General features: G+C 42.5%; 1 protein-coding gene across 7 annotated transcripts in view; it reads left to right on the top strand.

The window, feature by feature from the left end:
• Nucleotides 1–20,003, top strand: part of Adam2 (ADAM metallopeptidase domain 2) — a 41,052-nt gene that overhangs the window by 1,050 nt on the left and 19,999 nt on the right. The window contains exons 3-11 of one of the 7 annotated variants that reach the window (XM_087586477.1): nucleotides 2,311–2,366; nucleotides 3,344–3,422; nucleotides 8,428–8,458; nucleotides 9,068–9,236; nucleotides 12,944–13,000; nucleotides 14,072–14,143; nucleotides 15,127–15,293; nucleotides 16,243–16,324; nucleotides 18,699–18,835. In XM_087586477.1, the coding sequence (XP_087442603.1) occupies nucleotides 9,195–9,236; nucleotides 12,944–13,000; nucleotides 14,072–14,143; nucleotides 15,127–15,293; nucleotides 16,243–16,324; nucleotides 18,699–18,835 (557 nt within the window). In that variant the 5' untranslated portion in view covers nucleotides 2,311–2,366; nucleotides 3,344–3,422; nucleotides 8,428–8,458; nucleotides 9,068–9,194. 7 annotated transcript variants of the gene reach the window in all.

Genomic DNA, 20,003 nt, shown 5'->3' with positions numbered 1-20,003 from the left:
TGTCTGTGACTCTTTGAAGGGTGAAGCTTGTAAAGTTTTATACATCTTTTTAAAAAGGAATGTCTGTGTGTGTTTATGACACTTCAATCATTAAGTTAAAGGGGCCATTTTAAAAAGTGGTTATTTTCTTTTTAATTGGAAAACAAGGATTCTACATGGAGGGACTCGCCAGTACCGATTTGTAACATGTAGAGTATAAAGTAAAAGAGCAGTTGTCTTAAGTATAAAATTTGGGACTCAAATCGTCTCTCTCATTAATGGCTGCATGTCTGTAACCCTGTAAGAGACCTGCTGGCTCCCTTGGAACTAAGAGGCTGTTGTAGTTACTGTCTCGAGGGACACAGGCACGTTTACAGTTAGTGTGTTTAGCAGAGAATAGAGATCCTAAGAGGAAGACACTTAAACTGTAAGGAACTCAGTTTTTTTAAAAAAAAAATTTAAATCTCTTTAAATATTTGTTTTTTTAATTTTAATTATTATGAGTGCTCTCCTGCATGTGGACCTACATGCCAGAAGAGGACATCAGACACCTTTATAGATGTGTGTGAACCACCATGTGGTTGCTGGGAATTGAACTCAGCACCTCTGGAAGAGCAGCCAGTGCTTTTGACCACTGAACCATCTCTCTAGCCCTTTAAATCTTTTTAAAAAAGATGTTGCCTAAGCAATATTATTTTCTGATCACAATCATGTAAATGTGCGCATCCAGTTGCAAATGTTTGAAAATTATTTTTTGTTTATTGTTTAGGGTTTTTTTTGATTGAGCAAGGTTATGTTTAAATTACAAGTAAACTTGTAAACACACTCAGTTGTCAATAAAGATCCTTTCATATGTAGCAGGCATATCTATCACCACTTTGCTTACAACTGTAAAACAAATGAAAACTAATTCCCAGTAATAGGCTGAATGAGTAAACTCTGCTGTACTCAGAAAGTGAAGCATCACACTGGAGGGGACAGTGCTGGAGATCAATGTACTGGAACAACGGTCATCACGGGGGTGCAGCAATGCCAACTGTCTGAGGCCATGCTTTAAGCAGATGGACCATGTACTAGGGAAGGATAAAACGTATGTAAGTCAACATTTATGCAAAGCAAACCACTGCTTAAATAAATATTCATAGCCAGTGTGACCATGAGTAGTAAACATAAGGTTTAGCATCCTGGCCAGCTGGACTGCCAGAGGGCTATGCTCTACTGACATAGATGCCACCTTCAAATACTGTCAGTGTTTGGGTTTTTAATATAACTGTTGACGACAGGTATTCTACCGATTTTTAAATCTACCACGGCTAAATAAAGTGCATGACAATTAAAATCTATAACCAAAGTGGCTTACAGAGAAGTCATAACGCTCTTTACAAATAGCATGAGGTTGAGCTATTGGGAGGTATCCCGGAAGAGATCGAGAATGAAGTCAAACTGCCCACCGTTAATGTCTGCCTACCATTGTCCTGGAAGCTCTTACCGACCCATGCAAGAAGGGAAGAAAACAAGAGAAAGGTGATGGGCATAAGAATTGGAGAGAAAGGGGGAAAGCAATTATTTATAGATAAGACAGACAAAATAAAAATCTGTACCAGATCAAAACTCAGCAGCAAAAATTGTATAAGTACGATCGAAATAAAAAAACACACTGCATCTTTATTTTGCCAAAGGAAAAGGAATAAAGCAGAATTTCAAAAAAAGGAGGGGGGATTTAACTCTCACTAATAACAAACAATCTAATTGCACGTAAATCTCACAAATGTGTAATCATTTAACTGAGGACAAGGAAACGAAATGTGCCAAGCTATGCTACTAATTACACACCTGTGGATTAAATGGCACCAAGTCTCTGCTGATGGGCAGACTGAGACCTGGTAACTCCAGGGAGCGTCTCTAAATCGTCATCCTGGTATTGGTATAGTAGTTGGTGAGCTCCTGATCCCCATCATACGCAAACTTAACCCACAAACACCACACCCCAAGCTCTCAGCTTTCTGCTCTTGGGTCTGCAGAGTTTCCATGAAGCTGTAGCTTGCTGTATTCTGCCCAGATATGAAGCGCGTTTTATACTGACCTCAGTCTTTAGCAAGCTAATACAGTTACTAGATTAAAAAGCAACCTGTTCTTTAGAAGGTCTCGGGTGAAACAACGAATGATAAATCACACCACATTTCATTAAAACAAGTCAACATCAAACTATCAATTTTTTTCTTTTTGGTGTATTAATATGATTTGGGGAGTGTAGTGTTCATATAAAAATGTTTTCCTTTATAACTCCCTCACCCCATTTTCCTTTTCTTAAAAAATATATTCTCCTTCCAGGTGACCTACAGTCTCAAAATCGAAGGGAAAACATACATCCTGAACCTAATGCAAAAGTACGTGACTGTCACATCTTATCAACAGTCTTTCTTCTCACTTACCACTGTTGTTAATAATTACCTAGAATGCAAGACTTTATGTTCGGGAATTTTCTGGTTATGGGCTATTCATCTTGTCCCCTTGTTTTCACTTCTGAGACAGAATCTTCCTGTGTAACTAAGACTGGCTCAGTACTCATTAACTCCCCTCCCCCCTTCTCTCCAGTGCTGGGGTCATAGGCTCACACTGCCACCCCTTGACTTGTGCTTCACCTTTGTGTCTAAAAGACTATGAAGTCTCTGAGACAAATCCCCTTTACCCCCAACATGAGAAATTTTCCCTCATTCTACATTTTTACTTAACCGTTGTTATTTCCCATAAGATTCAGGCTTTGGCTCCACTGTCCCACGTGTGTGTACTCACTGTTCTGAACTGTGCTTTGTGAGTGTTACCTATGACCCTTTCCTACCGCTCTCTGGGACACGGAGGCCTCTCCATGGAAATGGTCTGTTTCCCATGACCCTCTCCCACATGCCTTTGGGACATGGAGGCTTTGGGAGTGACTTGGTGACGGCTTCTGCCTGATCCTTCTGGGTCTTTCCATGGGGCTAAGGGTTTATATTCATCCTTCATTCTGGCATCTTCGCAGGGTGGGGGCTGTTGGGAATTCAGTTCTCAGCTTCCTGTGGGGTAGTTTAGGTTGTTATGTATTTGTGTCAAACGTGGCCTGGAATGGGGAGCTTCCTTCTGTCCGTGTCTGTGCAGAGCAGGTGTCTTTGTCTATTTGGTTGCCAATAGGAAGACACTATCGTTTGAGTGGCTTGCAAACAATGACTATGTGTGGGAAACTCAACAGAGGTAAAAGATCTGGATACTGAGAAACCTTCTGCAAACTTACTTAGAGATAATAATGTCTGATAGGAAATGTTTAAAAGTTAAACCTGTGGGAAGCAATTTTCTATTAAGTACATTTATTTTCTCTTGGCTTTTGCAGAGCGTTCTTGCCTCCCAACTTTAGAGTCTACAGCTATGACAGCACAGGGATCATGAGGCCTCTTGAGCAGAAGTTTCAGGTATGAGCACCACCTCTCTCTAACCGGGTGGTATGGGCCTGGGATACAAAGATGTCCTCTGTTCAGACACGAACTTAATCATTTCCTTTTTGTTATATGTGCTGAGCCCACTAGGCTGGTGATTACTAAACCAAATCAGAGTACAGTGCTTCCACGGTATTGGTTTCCCACCGGTGCACACGTGTTCGTGTGGGAAAAGTCAGGATTTGAATCGGGGAAGATATATCTAGGAGGCAGGGGAACCCCAAGCTATTCTCTGGAGTTTGCTCGAGGACCAAATGAGAACACATAAACCTTCACATACATTTAGGAAAATATTGCATTTTTCGCACATTTGAAACACTTGGAGCTTTGCTTAGTGATATCTACCCTGGGAGTGGGGGTGGGGAGCAACTGAAATGTGGGTCAAACTGCAGAGCTACCCCATGTCTGAAGTGCACTTTATTATCGCCATTGCCCTGTGCTTGCTGCTTCCTCTCCCTCCTCCTCCTCTTCCCCCTCTTCTTCCTTTTCTTCCCCCTCCTCTTCCTCTTCCTCCTCTTTTTCCTCCTCTTCTTCCTCCTCTTCTCTCCTTTGCATTTTCATTTTCTAGATAGTGATGCCATCACTTTTAGAGGCTAATATTCTAACAAAACATAAAATAGACACAGCCCTGTGTCTTGCTTTCTTTACCTGCTGCTGTGATAAGGGTTTTTTTCGGAGCTGGGGACCGAACCTCAGGGCCTTGCGCTTCCCAGGCAAGCGCTCTACCACTGAGCTAAGTCCCCAGCCCCTCGGCAAAGGTGACTTAAGGGAGAAAAGGTGCGTTCCAGCTCACAGCTGATGTTCACCATGGTGCTGAAGCTGGAGCTTGAAGCAGCTGTTCACTTTGCACCCATGGGAGAACGCTGGATGCACCCTACCTCCTGGCTCCCTTTCTCCATTTATAAAGCCCTGCATTCCAGGCGGGGAGTAACGCTAACCCACAGTGGACAAGTATTCTCAATTCAATGAGCAAAATCATGATTCCCCAACAGGCATTCATTCCCAGAGACCCACCTCCTGGATGAGAGTAGATTCTGTCAAATTGACCATTAACATTATCACACCTTAACTGTTGTTTAACAGGAAAAAAAGCAGACACACATGAGTTGATTTTGATATATTAAAAAATGCATGCTGGGGGTTGGGAATTTAGCTCAGTGGTAGAGCGCTTGCAAACGCAAGACCCTGGGTTCGGTCCCCAGCTCCAAAAAAAAAAAAAAATGCATGCTGTCCATTGGTGCTGTAGTGTTAAAGAGAGAAATTTACACGTGTGTTTATGTATGTAAAAGAGACAGACAAACACAGGCCACAATAGCGCACACTTGAACATGAAGACATATGCCTTTAATATCAGCACATAGAAGGTAGAGGCAAAAGGACTGAGTTCGGGTTGGGGATTTAGCTCAGTGGTAGAGTGCTTGCTTACCAAGCACAAGGCCCTGGGTTCGGTCCCCAGCTCCGAAAAAAAAAAAAAAAAAAAAGAAAAAAAAGAAAAAGGACTGAGTTCAAGGTCACCCTCAGATACGTAGGAAGTTTACCAGCCTGGACTATATGGAGAAATAAACAGTAAGGACAACACAAATCAGACGATGCAAAAGCGTACATGGTAACACATATGTGTAATCTGAGAGTACAGGAGGCTGAGGCAGGAGGATTGGGAGTTCAAGGGCAACTGGGAATCAGTGAGTGTGAGGCCACTTGTCTACATGGTTAAACTCTGCCTTCTGTCTCCACAGTACAACTTTAAGAAAAGGCTGAGAAAAGAACGCTTTACTTAAGACATGCTGAGCTGTTAAATGTTGGTCTCAAATGCAACAAACATAGGGCTTCACATAGATAACCTGGGTTTCTGTCCTTCTCTGAAACCTGTTTCTAGACTAGGAAAATTCAAGGCCATCAAGTAGGTTAAAAAAAAATTTACAGAATCGTTTTTCTGATTTTCAAAAACTGTATTCATCCCTAAAAATCAGACTATCCAGTCAAGGAACAAATGAACCATGTGAACCATGCTCCATCTCTTAATACCAGCACCCTGGGGACTGGGGGCTCAACAGATGCATTTTCAGAGAATCCAAGCATGCAGCCTCTAGAAAGTGGGGGGATTCTATTAAGATCCCCCTCCCCAATCATTTTGTGCTCGTTTCTTTCTATATCTTGCGACGTTTTGTTTGAAATTAGACATTCTGCATAGTGCCTGTACGAAGCCTGAGTTTCCTCTCCTCCACCCCTTGACACTTGTAACTGTTGCCAGTTCTATGGTCTGATGGCTGCCTGGAGGAGGTTGGTCCTCCTGCCAGCTGTGTGCTAAGTCCATGATGTCATTTCATAGGAAGATAAAGGTTAAATTTTCGCCTTGGTCACCCTGGGTGGCAGTGGTCACACAGGTTCTCTTTGTCCTTTCCCTCTGGTCACACCACTGTCCTTAGACTCTGTTCCTTGATGGTCACTGCCATGCCTTCACAATGCTCCAGGGCACGTACTGTTCTGTAGCTTCCTCCAATCCACTGTGTCCGTCTGTCTCAGAGGGACAGCTGCATAGGTCTAAGTCCCATGTCTGGTGCCACCCAGAACACTCCTCCTATCCATCTGCTTTCCACCTGCCCTTCACGGGCTAGCTAGCTACCTGGAGGCTGAACACTGAGAGAGTTCACACATGTAGCATAGCCCTCTCCCTACAACCTCTAGCCTTCTGCCTCTTTTTAATATGCCTGCAAGCACAAGCTTCTCCTTGAATTCTTGCAAGTAACGTCTCAGAAAAGACTGGCTGTCAGCCGCCCAACAGGCTACTTCTCTCCGAGTCAACCTCTGAGTCAGCCCTGGCAATCAGAAAGTGCTTCCACCACCCTCATCTTTGCCCTGGGGTTAAGCTTTGGGGCTCTCTTGGTCTTTACTAAAAGCTGATACTAATGAAAGGGTTTTCTGAAGCATGCGCTGGACTAGTTCCTTTGCGTTTTTCTCCATCACAGCTGGACGGGTACACCAGTGCTGACCATGAGCACTTGCCTAGCAAGCACAAGGCCCTGGGTTTGGTCCTCAGCTCCAAAAATAAATACATAAATAAATAAATAACAAAATAAAAGTGGACACTTCAGAAGAGTGGGGGAGGGGCAGAGGACAGATGACATCTCCAGCTCTGCCCTCACTGGTCACTGAGCTAGACAGTCTCCAGTTTCCCAGCATCCCTTGCTTCTCCCTGCAGGTTTTCCTGTGACCCCACCTCCCTATGCTCTTCTAGCTTCTCTTTCTACTCTGTTTCCTCCCCTGCAGAGCAAGGCCTTGTCAGCATTTCTCACTGGGGTGATTTGGAAGGGTTTCTGCTCTGAAACCTACCTGGCGTGTTCTGCTAAAGTGTTCTATTCTTTCCTAATTGTTTTTTTATGCTCTACAATTCTATACACACGTGTACACACACACACACACACACACTCACACACACACACACACACACACATACACGATGTGTACTGATTTTTTGTTTGGTTTGGTTTGGTTTGGTTTTTTTTGTTTTGTTTTGTTTTGTTTTGCTTTGTTTTGTTTTTTGAGACAGGATCTTACTATGTAGCCTTGGCTAGCCTAGAACTTTGTATGTAGACTGGGTTGACCTTAAACTCACAGCAATCTACCTGCTTCTGTCTCCTGATGGCTGGGATTAAAAGTATGCACCATCACGCCAGCTAATATTTTTTAATCACATATTGGCCATGTTTGATGATGCAATCAAAATACTTGTGAATCTTTGAAGAGTTTTAAGTCTTGAGCTTGGAACCATAGATCAGTGGTATAGTTCCTGCCTAGCAGGCATGAGGTCTTAGGTTCAAATCCTAGCACTGTAAGAAATCAACTTCAAGCATCTCCAGTCATGTTCTAGTAACTGGTCTGGAGCCAGCACCTAGCTTGTCTTAAGCAGGTCTTAGCTTCTGCCAGATTCCCTGTTATCCATAGATTATTGTCCCTACCCCAGACAGATCAGTGCTTAGTGCCACAAAGCGAAAGACAGACCCTAGGCTGAATTTCATCTGCACAGTTTATCCAACAGCCAGAATAGACCACTAGGAACCTTAAAAATTCTCAGCTCACATCCTCGGGGGAAGTCACACCGTATTTATGTAGTCTGGGACCAGGGAACTGCCTCTCTTTGCCTCTTTTATGGTCCAGTGCTTTCTGTTGGGGCTGCTGCTGGTGAGCGAGTCACTATGGAAACTACATAGAGACTAGCTATTGTCATGTGATCAGGCTGGCAGCCATCTTGGATCTGGGTGGATTCTGTCCACCCTTCCCTGAAGAGGAATTTCCGTTCTGTAAGCATCCTGTCCTCCTTCTGTAAGCATCCTGTCCTGTCCTCGGAGACAGGCAAGATGAGAGCAATGTTACTACTCCCCAAGGGGTTGGGGTGGTGGGTGTCTCTGTCATGCCACATCCTCAGCTCAAGGGCAGATATAGGAGTCCCACCTGGGCGTGCATCCTGGAATCTCCTTCTGTATCTCCCTCTCTTCCAAGGCTTGTATCTCATTTCCTCAGAAACTCTGGCCACCTCCCAGAACCTGAAAGTTCCCTTGCCTGGCAGATGGGGGTGTGGGGAGGAGCCCTTGCAGCAGAGTCTTGAAAAACCACGCAATGAGATGTTCAGAGAATGTAGTGGCCCTGTTTGGGGGGTTATTACTGTTTCTGTGAAAGAGCTCTGTGCAAGCCAATCTAGCAACACACTCAAAACACTCTTGGAAATTATTTCCCTTTTTGATTCATTTTGCTTCTCTAACATACATAGTGAAGCACTTTCTCAAAGAGGACAGACAGAGAGAGACCATATGAAAATATGACCATAAAACACGTTTAAAAATTATATGACACTCTACTCACTCATCTTATGGATCTGCTTTGGAAACAACTGGTATTTGATACACATAGCTGACAATTTTAAGTATTTGATAATGTTATCTTTACCACAAGGGGATATATTGTATATTTTATCTTTGTGTTTCAGAATATCTGCTACTTCCAAGGATACATTGAAGGTTATCCAAATTCTATGGTGATTGTTAGCACATGTACTGGACTCAGGTTGTAATACATAATTGTATATAAAAATGGTATTTTTTAAAAAATTAGTGTGTGAATGCATGTATGTGTGTAAGTGTGTAAAAGGCAAAATGGATTATAAATGGAAATTAATTTAAGTGATAGACTCCATCCTCATACTGAATCTAAGTTGTCCTTAAGTTTGAAGTTGGTAAACAAGTCTCAGCATTTGTCTATTATGTTTATGTGTAAGTGAGTGTGGCTGCATGAGTGCTAGGTTAGTCCAGTACAGCAACAGGTGGCTGCTGGAACTGCTGTGTGGAGCTGGGAACCAATCCCTGGTCCCCTACATGAGCAGGAAGTGCCCTTATCCACTCAGCCATTTCTCCAGCCCCACAAAGGTCATAAAATGTTACTAGCTGGAAGATCCCAATCACATCACTATTGTGTGCCACTTGGTTTGTGACTCTCAAGTAGCTCAGTAGGAACTAGTGACCTTATGAAAATGCAGTACTTAACTGACAATTAACTGCCACTTCTGCGTGCATTCTTTCATTTATAACTAGTACTTTCTTGTCATCGTTGTTCTGGTTTGACTTTGTCAGGGGAGTACTTCAGTTTGGAAACGTTAGCTACGGAATTGAACCCCTGGAATCTTCCAGTGGTTTTGAACATGTAATCTACCAAGTGGAACCTAAGAAAGGAGACACATTACTCTATGCCGAGAAGGATATGGATTTAAGAGACCCGCAGTATAAGATACGAAGTATCAAGGTAGGGGATTAATTAGGTAGTACCAAGTCACTTTCTGATAAACTACTTACATATCCCCCCACAGAGATACCACAGGGATGTGTCCATCAGAAAGCTCATCTGGCACAATCTTTAAAACTAGTTATGTAAGTTTTCCTACTGTCTCTTCCTTAATACTGTTATTGATGCTCTCTTCTTTGTTTCTGAAGTTATTAATCTATGAAGCTTTCATTTTTAAGTAATCGCATTCATTCTTTGCCAATTCCATACATGTATATAAGAGATGTTGATCACATCCACCCATCCCCCTGCCTCATCCCACTCCCACTTCATCTGCAGCCCCTCCTCCTCCTGTTCTGTTCCCTCCTACTTTCATGGCTTGTCTTTTGTTTTGTTTTATTGTTTTTGCTTTTATTTTGTAAGTCACTGAATTATATTAGATGGATTTGCATGTGCATAGGTATATTTTAAAGCTGAAGATGTCACAGGGAAAAACTTTTTTTCAGACTGTTGTTTTTTAATGTGGCAATTTTGTCTTATTCATGACCAGTTTAATACACATGTGTAGAATAGTCATGAGTTAAATCAATTAAATCTATCACCTCATGTCTTGTGTGTCTCTTGTTGTGTTCTTTTTCCTTCATTCTTCCTCTTACATTGTTTTTTGGTTAACCCTTTTAAATTTGTTCTGTTCTATCCTCCAAAGAACTTTAAAATGACATATTGTTTTGTGTATTTTGTATTATACATTACATTAGCCATATTGGAAAATAAGTACAAAGCTTATTTGAACAATATAACAATGTTAGTGCTTATTCCTCTACTAGATATAGAGAAATTTTAATCTAGCAACATGGCTACTCTGGCAAGGGATCACATTCAAAGATCTTCTAGGTCTATGTGATCTGTCTGGAATGACACACCTTTAATCCCTCTGGCAGAATACAGACATTCCTTTAGTACACACCTTTAAGCCCAAACAATGAAGGTAAAGTTAGTTTATAGAAGAAAGAAGCCATGTTTGAAAGTGATGTCTAGTTGACCGGCAGATGAAGTGATGAGTCAAAGGAAGATTTGACAGAATGAGTGAGAGACAGGTTACACCCAATCTCATGAGAACAGAAAGGAAAGAGGGGCTACTGGAGAACAGTGCAGAGTGAGTCAGGAAGGAGGGCAGTTCAGTGAGTAAAGTTCAGTAGAGGTGAGTTTGTTCATGGATCCATGCATCTCAGTGCAGTTCAACAGGGCCAGTTGAAGCCAGAGAATAAGAAGGAACCAAAAGATCAGAACAGATTGCCAGAGTTAGTGTGGTGGTTTGAATATGCTTGGCCCAGGAAGTGGCACTATTTGGAGGTGTAGCCTTGTTGGAGGAAGTGTGTCACTGTGGGGGTGGGCTTTAAGACCCTCATCCTAGCTGCCTGGAAGTGAGCCTTTTCCAGCATGCCTTTAGAACAAGATGTTGAACTATCAACTCCTCCTGCATCATGCCTACCTGAGTGCTGCCATGCTCCCATCTTAATGATAAGGAACCAAACCTCTGAACCTACAAACCAGCCACAATTAAATGTTATCCTTTCAAGAGTATCCTTGATCATGGTGTCTGTTCATAGCAATAAAACCTTTACTAAGACAGTTAGTTTGAGGCCAAGCAGAGCAATTCAATGAGAAGCCAAGAGAAGCCGGTATGAATCAGTCAGCTTGGAGAGGAGTTTGGGCCAGAAGAGCTGAATTAAACCAGCCAGCCAGAGTTCAGAAAGAACTAAGAAGGGTGAGCTTATTCAGCAGTAAACCTCCAAGATAACAATTACAACAGGTGAATAAAAGTTACCTTTACAACTAATGAGTGCCTGTTCACATCTAAAATGACTTATTGAGACACACATCACACATCTTCTGGACCTTGTTGGTATCTGCTTTCACAGTTAAATAAAAGTAATGGATCTAAACGCACTTCTCTTTCCATTTGCCTTCCTCATTTTGAAAAATACACAATTCTGCATTTATTGGAATGGAAATCTTCAAGTATGTTTCTTTTGTGATTTTTTTACCCATTAATGTGCTCATAGTTGTAGCATTTTGAAATGCAGTTTGTTTTTATGGTTGAGTCATATTCCATTTCAGGAATATGCCACACTTAATTAATCAGCAGGTGAGCAGTTGGTCATCCCACTATTTAAATAATACAATACTGCTAGGAACATTTGTAAACAAATATTTGTGCTGATAAAAGCTTTAGATTCTCTTAGGTATAAGCTAGGAACTGAATTGCTGGGTCCCTGTCTTGTTTTAGTTACGGCTGCCCTAGTACATGTGAAGACGTGGGTCATCAAACGTGAACATAGAACTCTTTAAAACAAGTCTACTTTGTGTTGCCGTGATTATTTATTTTCATGTATATTACATTCTTCATCTCATAGGACATTGCTTTGACTGTCATTGCCACCAATGTTTAACATAGACAGTGTCCTTTCTCTTTTTCACTTACCCAACTTCGTTCTATTGTCATAGGTGGAAATATAAGTCACAATTATTTAAAGACAATTTCTGCCCTAGTTATAAAATCACCGGTTATTTATTTTAATAACAATTAAAATTTAATGTAACCCCTCCACCCAAAATAACTCCCAATTCTTTTAATAGGGGATGTTTACAAACCTAGGATGTTCATTTGGCAAGTAGAACAAAGAAGAATATCCAAAGAAGTCTGTGACTGTCTTAATTAGGGTTTCATTGCTGTGAACAGACACCATGACCAAGGCAACTCTTATAAAGGACAACATTTAATTGGGGCTGGCTTACATTTCTAAGATTTAATTCATTATCATCATGGTGGGAAGCATGGCAATGTGCAGGCAGACTTGGCGCTGGAGGAGCTAAGACTTCTACATCTTGATCTGAAGGCAGCCAGAAGACTCTCTTCTACACTAGGCAGAGCTTGAGCATAGGACTGCAAATCCCACCCCCACAGTGACACATTTCCTGCAACAAGGCCACACCCACTCCATCAAGACCACTCCTACTCCAAGGCCACACCTCCTAATAGTGCCACTTCCCATGGGCCAAACATATTCAGACCATCACGGTGACAATGCAGGTGACAGGAACCACAGGTCTCCACCAGATGGGAAAACAGCAGATTGGCCCATACAATACTAGTTTCACAGAGATAACTGTGCAGACAGGACCATGTTGTCAGAAAGGAAACCTGAAAGGCTTGGGGGTGGCTGGATGCTAATTTATTGAACAATAAAATTAGATAAACTCTTAAACAGAGCAGAGATCTAGTAGCTAAAAGCAGTTGAAAACTCAAGATCAATATGTGGGTGAATTCTCTATACCTGGTCTAGGGAATAACTGTGACAACATACCTAAGAGAACCAAAACATTGGCACTGTGCACGCGCACGCACACACACACACACACACACACACACACACACACACACACGCTCATTAGGTTGTAATTTAAAAATAAAGATAACTTTTAAAAAGAATGTCATTCAGCTAAGAAAACCACACATGAGATCAAAGAAAATATGGAGGGAGGAGGGAAGGGTGGGTTGTTTCCTGGATAGAATAAAGGTTTGATGAGGAGCCTGGTGAGCCTGCTTGGGTAATATTTCCAGTTCTCTTTATGAATGTAAAAAAATCCTTCCCACTTTAGTGGGAAAACCAAACCTCCTGAGGCACTCCTCAGTGCTGACATGGAGTTGGTGGGTCTCTTTTCAGCCTCAGCGAACCGTCTCGCACTATCTGGAAATACACATTGTAGTTGAAAAGCAGATGGTAAGTGTATTCCAAGTGTATTTGTCCTGTTCGTCTTCATTCCTATTATCAGCAGTGAGGCATGAGAAAGGCTCTTCTCCCGTGCCTCACAGAGTGGGTTTCTGACAGAGGAGAGTTGATAACTCTGTGTTAGTACACTTTAATAAACTCTCAATTGCTTGCACTCTTTCCTTTTTGTCGTAAGTGGAGGGTCATTTATTTCGTAGTTCCTTGGAGTTTGTTTACCTTCTTATTTGAGGAGAGTTATACATTCACACATACTTGCAAGAACATGTGCACAGCCTGACACCTCCATACACAGACGCCCCTGCCAATGCTGCGGCAGCCAGCACGTGGCAAAATGCAGTCAAGGTAAAGGATATTTGCACCCCAGCACAGAGCCACACACTTCCCACCCTCTCTCCCCAGCCCTCAAATCCACTAATGCATTCCTCATTTCTATATCTTATTTTCACTTCTAAACCATTGGATAAATGGAATTATTCAGTATGCAACATTTGGGAGTGTCTGACATACAGATTCTGGGAATTTTCCCAGTCTTAACTTACTTCCTACATGTGGAGAGGTGACTCCGAGGTTAAGAGCACTTGCTGCCCTTTAGAAGACCTGGGTTCAGGTACCAGTACTCCCATGGTACCTCACAACACCCTGCTAAATCCAGCCCTTGTAATCTGGTGCCCTCTTCTGGCTTCCATGGGCACTGCATGCATGAGGTGCACAAGCACGCATATAGGCAAAACACTAAGATAGTCACATCTAAATTAAAACTAACATTTTTTTCTGTCAGGAACTATTATCCTTAATTTATTGACAGGTCATTAATTAACACATTATCAGGTCATTTTATATTTTTTACTTTCACAGTATATGCATCACATAATATGAATAATAAAATAAAGTGGATTAAAATATGTTAATGATCTAAGTTTATGATTTTGCTACATTAAAATTGTAACAAGAGAGTTGCCATGATCAATGTTAAGCAAAAATATATGTGTGTGGTGTGTGTGTGTATATATACATATATATATATATATATATATATATATATATAACAATTATGTTTTACAGTTTGAGCATATTGGGGCTGATACAGCTGTTGTCACTCAAAAGATTTTCCAGTTGATTGGACTGACAAATGCTGTAAGTATTTTTTTGTCCTTTTAAAAATGTTTCATCCTTGTTGTCTTAGTTACTTTTCTATTATTGTGATAAAAAGTATAATGATAATGAAGGCAGCTTATAGAAGGAGAGTTTATTTGAGCTTACAGTCCCAGAGAGTTTGGGTCCTTAGTGGTAGGGACAGCATGGTGGCAGGCAGCAGACATGGCAACTGGAGCTGGAAGTGAAGGCTCATGCATGGGACAGAAAGCAGAAAGCAGAGAGAGAGCGCTGGCGATGGTGTGTGGCTTTGAAACCTCCAAGTCCTTCCTCCCGTGAAATACTTCCTCCAGCTAGGCCGTACTTCCTAAACCTCCCCCAAACAGCGCCAGCAACTTGTGACCAGCATCCGTATGCCAGCACCTATGAGGGGCAGTGTCTCTTAAGCAACCACACTTGCTGTTTCTAACGACCCCCACACCTCCTTTTATGACACTGCATAAGGATTCATGATATAAGGACCATTGTTTAGGTTTGAAGTTTCTGCTCTCCTACCTGTAAAGTAGGTCATTGTGAGGATTATTACATACAAGACATCCCTCACGGGGGCTTGATTAAAGGCAAGCATTTTGAATTATACACAGGGCTGGAGAGATGGCTCAGATGGCTTGTTGCTCTTGCAGAGGATGGAGTCCAATTCCCAGGACCCACATGTTAGTTCACCACCATCTTTAATTACAGTTGCAGGAGATCTGGTGTCATTTTCTGCTTAGATACCAAGCATACATGTGATGTCCATGCATACATGCACTCAAAATACAAAAGGAATACAGTTAATCTAATTTAAAGGATCCAGGGTGACTTTTATGACCAGGACACTTACTGCTGAGTAACATTTAAACACTGAGTCCAGACATACACCGCAGTTATTCAATGCATGACCTGAGCTTGTTTTCGAAGCTCTTTTGCCCGGTCCCTTTAGATCATGTTGTTTGAACAGGTTTTCTGTCTGTGTTCTATTTTAGATCTTTGCCCCCTTTAATCTTACAGTAATTCTGTCTTCCCTGGAATTTTGGATGGACGAAAACAAAATCTCGACCACGGGTGATGCTAACAAGTTGCTGTACAGGTTCCTGAAGTGGAAACAGTCGTACCTCGTTCTGCGACCACATGACATGGCGTTTTTACTCGTGTATGTACATTTTCAAGATATGACAGTCTATGCCAAGAAAAACTGGCCCCCATGGTCCCTTTTCCAACAATCCACAGACCACATGGGAGGAAAACACAAGTGCTCCATGATTTCTCCCCTCTGTATATAACAGCTGCTATTGGGGCAGTTTACCTACAGTGGGGTTGTTAAGATCTCCCACTTGGTTGGTCTGTAGTTGAAGCTCACTTCTTCAGTCCTGTTTCCAGATGCCTTCTCACCATAGAGCACACAGCACTGCACCAAACACCCCTGGCTGGGCATCACAGGTTCACATCTGTTTGGAAGGCCTGCCTGGATTCTATGAACATAGCCACTTAGCTCTGATCTTTAACGTAGCGATCATTACAACAAAAAGGAGACAACTCTATGGGGAAAATGTTTGCTGTGCGTTTATGAGGACCTGAGTTTAGAGCTCTAGCACCACGGAAAAGCCAAGTGGCCTCTGTTCTGCAGCCCCAGGGCTGAGGATGTAGAGCAGGCAGATCCCTGGGGCTCGCTGGCTGGCCCGGCTAGCCCAAACAGCAAGCTCCCAGGTTCAGTTAGAGACCCTGCCTCAAGAACTCAGGTGGACAGAAGTAGCTACGATCCTTTAATACAGCTCCTCATGTTGTGGTGACCCCCAATTATAAAATTATTTCATTGCTACTTTATAACTATAATTTTGCTACTGTCATGAATTCTAATGTAAATATTTTTGTAGATAGAGGTTTGCCAAGGGGGCACAACCCACAAGTTGAGAACCATTTTTCTAACATACCATGGGTCTATTGTAGCCACATGGTGTTGCAATTTTAGCATGCAAGCCTTCCCTTTTGTTGTTTTATCACTGATAATTTCAGAACACGCACCTGACCTATGAAAACAGAGCATTAACTGTACTGTGCTTACTTTTGCAAAACTCAATGATTAAAGTCTATTTTCAAATCAGCTACAGGGACACCACTGATTATGTTGGCGCCACCTATCAAGGGAAGATGTGTGACAAGAACTATGCAGGAGGCGTTGCTCTGGTATGCTGTGCCTTAATCTGCTTGATTAAAATGTATAGCGGGAGTGGAGGTGGGATAGGGGTGGGGCCCCTTACTGAAGAGTGTTTGCTCCTCTGCAGGGGACACAGTTCAGTTCCCAGCACCCACTCACATCCTCAGCTCACAACCAGCACCACTCCAGCTCCAGGGATTTGATGTCCTGCCGTGGCCTACATGAGTGCGCTCTCTCTCTCTCTCTCTCTCTCTCTCTCTCTCTCTTTCTCTCTTTCTCTCTTTCTCTCTCTCTGACACACACTATTAGAAATAAATATTTAGTGTATAACAGGCTGCTGTAGAAAACAGTATAAAATTAAAGATCCCTTGATTTATTACTTTCATTAAAATCGTCACTCCCTAGGGCATGGACACTGGTGTGGGCCCCTTCCCTTTATGTATGTTTATATGGTGTCTGCTGGAGTTTCAGAGAGGGAGGCAGCATAGGATCATCTCCCTCCAGTAAGCAAGATGAAGAAGAGTGGGGCTGGGAAAGAGAGGGTTCTTATTTAAAAATCATAAACTGTATTTTGGAAAAATGTAGCCTTTATGGACAAAGTGATTTCCTTGATCTCTAACGCATCCTCAAACATTCACATGTAGCACACACACACACACACACACACACACACACACACACACACACACACCATGCAGCAAGAGCTTCACTGGTTAGCAAAGAGGAAGAGCGCATCTGTCTAAAGGCAGACTGGTTACCAAGGGCGGTCCAGATGGAGAAGAAAGTCTGAGATTTGCAGGCAAGAAACAATGGTTCCCACGGACTGGAAGAGGCCTTCCCCAGCACTTTTTCCCTTCCCCCACATTTCTTTGGGGGGTAACTATCATTGATCCTTAGCTGAGAAACTCCAGCAACATTCAACATCCACAGGAATGAGATATTGAAATACATAGGTGCAGCTTGGCTCACTAATGTTCCTCCATTCATCTCTCTCACCCTCCCTCCCCCCTCTCCATAATTTGTCAGGGCCATACAGTGTCAGTGAGGCATTATGTCCTATTGCCCTGCTTCCTAAAAACCAGCATAGAAAAACAACCCAAGCACAGCTATAGTTGAAAAGCAAATGAGAATCAGTATGTGTTTTTTAAAGTTATATATATAGTCAAGTATACCACTTGCTTTACATACATAGACTGTGTAATGGTTATGACAGACAAATTAATGAACAGGGACCAGGAGAAGACTCCATGGATAATGAACCTTCTGTGTAAGCATAGGGACCTGATTTCCCAGTCACCATGTAAGGAAAGCTGAACCTGGCGGTACACACTGTGCTGGGAGGTCAGAGAGAAGAGGATCTGTAGAGCTCCCCAACAGCCAGTCTAGCATCCAAAGTGAGCTCTAAGTTTGGCAAGAGACCTTGTCTCAAAAAATAAAGTGGAGGGCAAAGAGGAAGCCCCCTGAGGTGGACCTCTGGCCTCCACATGCATGCCTGAGATGAGCACACTCGCATACACATACACACACATACAGACATACACCATAGACACACGAAACAATACATGCACACATATGTAAAACGAAAGAGTGCAGCTCATAAGACACAATACTCGGCCCTGTGAGTCTAACTACTGTAGGTTTCTTACTAAGTGAGATTGTTTCATGGGCATTTTCCCAAAACGCCATTTTCCCTTCATAACCTGTGAGCATTTGGTGGTGGACTTGAACACTGAGCTGTGTTGACAGTGGTCGTTCTTGTGTCTTTTCTGATCTACAGGAGAAGCGCTGTCTGGCTCTAGAAGGCAAAATATTTGCTCTGGGCTGTTCTTTGACATGATGAAAAGCTCAACTGTGTTTTGAATCAGTCTGCTGAATCAACTAGTTTCTTATCACAATTTTAAAATAATTCTTGATGACCTTTGTATTTTCATTTTACACTCATGACTGTTTTACATCCATGCATGCATATCTGTGCACCACAAGTGCACAGTACCCATCAGGAGGTCAGAAAAGAGTATCAGATCTCCTGATGCAGGTGCGAAAGTTGTGACCATCTATGTGGGTGCCTGGAATCAGACCTGGATCCTCTGGAAGAGCAGCAAGTGCTAAACGCTGGGCCATCTCTCCAGACCCTGCAAATGTATTTTTATTTTGCATCTAAATATTCTAGCTGGAATTTTATCAAATTTAAATTTATTTAGACTATTTTTCTGAGGGTCTCACATTATTCAAAGGCATAGTTTTAGACCTCTCCTGTGTTTGCAGCATTTGTGATTGGCACAATATATGCTTTACTTGACTGTGTGGCCTCTGTTAATAGCTAACTACATTTCCTAGCCACAAGTAAAATGCCTCCCACGACGTGTACACGCACATTTGTGGTCTGGTGTGTTTTCTTTTCAGCACCCCAAAGCCGTAACTCTGGAATCACTTGCAATTATTTTAGTTCAGCTGCTGAGCCTCAGCATGGGGGTCGCATATGACGATGTGAACACGTGCCAGTGCGGAGTACCCATCTGCGTGATGAACCCCGAAGCACTGTGAGCCTCGACTTCGATGCCCCACCCCTGGAGTTTATATTAAGCCAATTCCTGTCAAGGAAAACTAACCTTAGAAGCCTGGCATCTTAATAGCTTTCTCTTACTGTTATAAAACACCAAGATCAAAAGCAACTCAGGGAGGAAAGGGTTTCTTTCACATTTCATTGTCACCGTCTATCACTGAGGGAGAAAACAAAACAACAACAAAACAGAAAAAGAAGGCAGCAGAGATCTGGAGGTAGGAGCTGAAGCAGAGGTCATGGAAGAGTCTGTTTGTCTCAGCCTGCTTTCTGACTCCACTCAGGACACACAACCCACAGTGGGTGGAGCTATCCCACTTGGATCGGTGATCAATAAAATGCCCCACAGACATGCTCACAGGCCAATCTGGGTGGAAAGCCTCCCTTATGTGGCCTACTCCTTACCCCTTAGAAATCCAATAGAATGTCCTTTAAAATGTGTTTTATTTAGTGTGTGTGTGTGTGTGTGTGTGTGTGTGTGTGTGTGTGTGTTCACAGGTAACGTGTAGGGAGGGATGTACATGCCCCAGCACGCATGTGGAGATTGGAGGACAACTCTGAATTGTCTCCTTCACCCATATGTGAATTCTAGGATTGAACTCAAGCTACCAGGCTTGTGCGGTAAGCGACCTTATCCACTGAGCTGTCCTGCCAACCATCTATTGCTTTTTCTTCCTTGCCTCTCTGGTTTTTAGATAGGAACCATGCTAGTAAGATGGCTCAGCGGTCATGGCCTTAGCTGCAGCACCTGATGACCTGAGTTCAATCCCTGCATCCTACACAGTGAAAAAGGCCCTACCCCTGCAAGTTGTCTTCTAACCTATGCATGCATGTTGTGACCCACACATGGCCACACATATATACACACACAGGAATCACGACAGTGGCTGGAAATGTAAAATCAATCCCATTGTGTATGGTTACTGTAACTGAAAGTGATTTTGTGCATGTGTGTGTATGTGCACACACAAACCTGTACACATATGATATGTACATACACATGCATGTGTATACATAAAGAGTTGCCTACTAGACTTACAGAATTCAGGCATTAAGGTAAAAGATAAAGATATAGGAGTTATTTTAAAACCACAAAGCCAAGTTGGGAAGGGATCACCTCTGACTAAGTGTAGATAAAGACAAGAAAG

This window comes from Rattus norvegicus, chromosome 15 (assembly GCF_021556685.1).
Source record: "Rattus norvegicus strain SHRSP/BbbUtx chromosome 15, alternate assembly SHRSP_T2T, whole genome shotgun sequence".
Lineage (NCBI taxonomy): Eukaryota > Metazoa > Chordata > Mammalia > Rodentia > Muridae > Rattus > Rattus norvegicus.
Note: the sequence above shows the minus strand (reverse complement) of the source record. Positions and strands in the feature narration are given on the sequence as shown.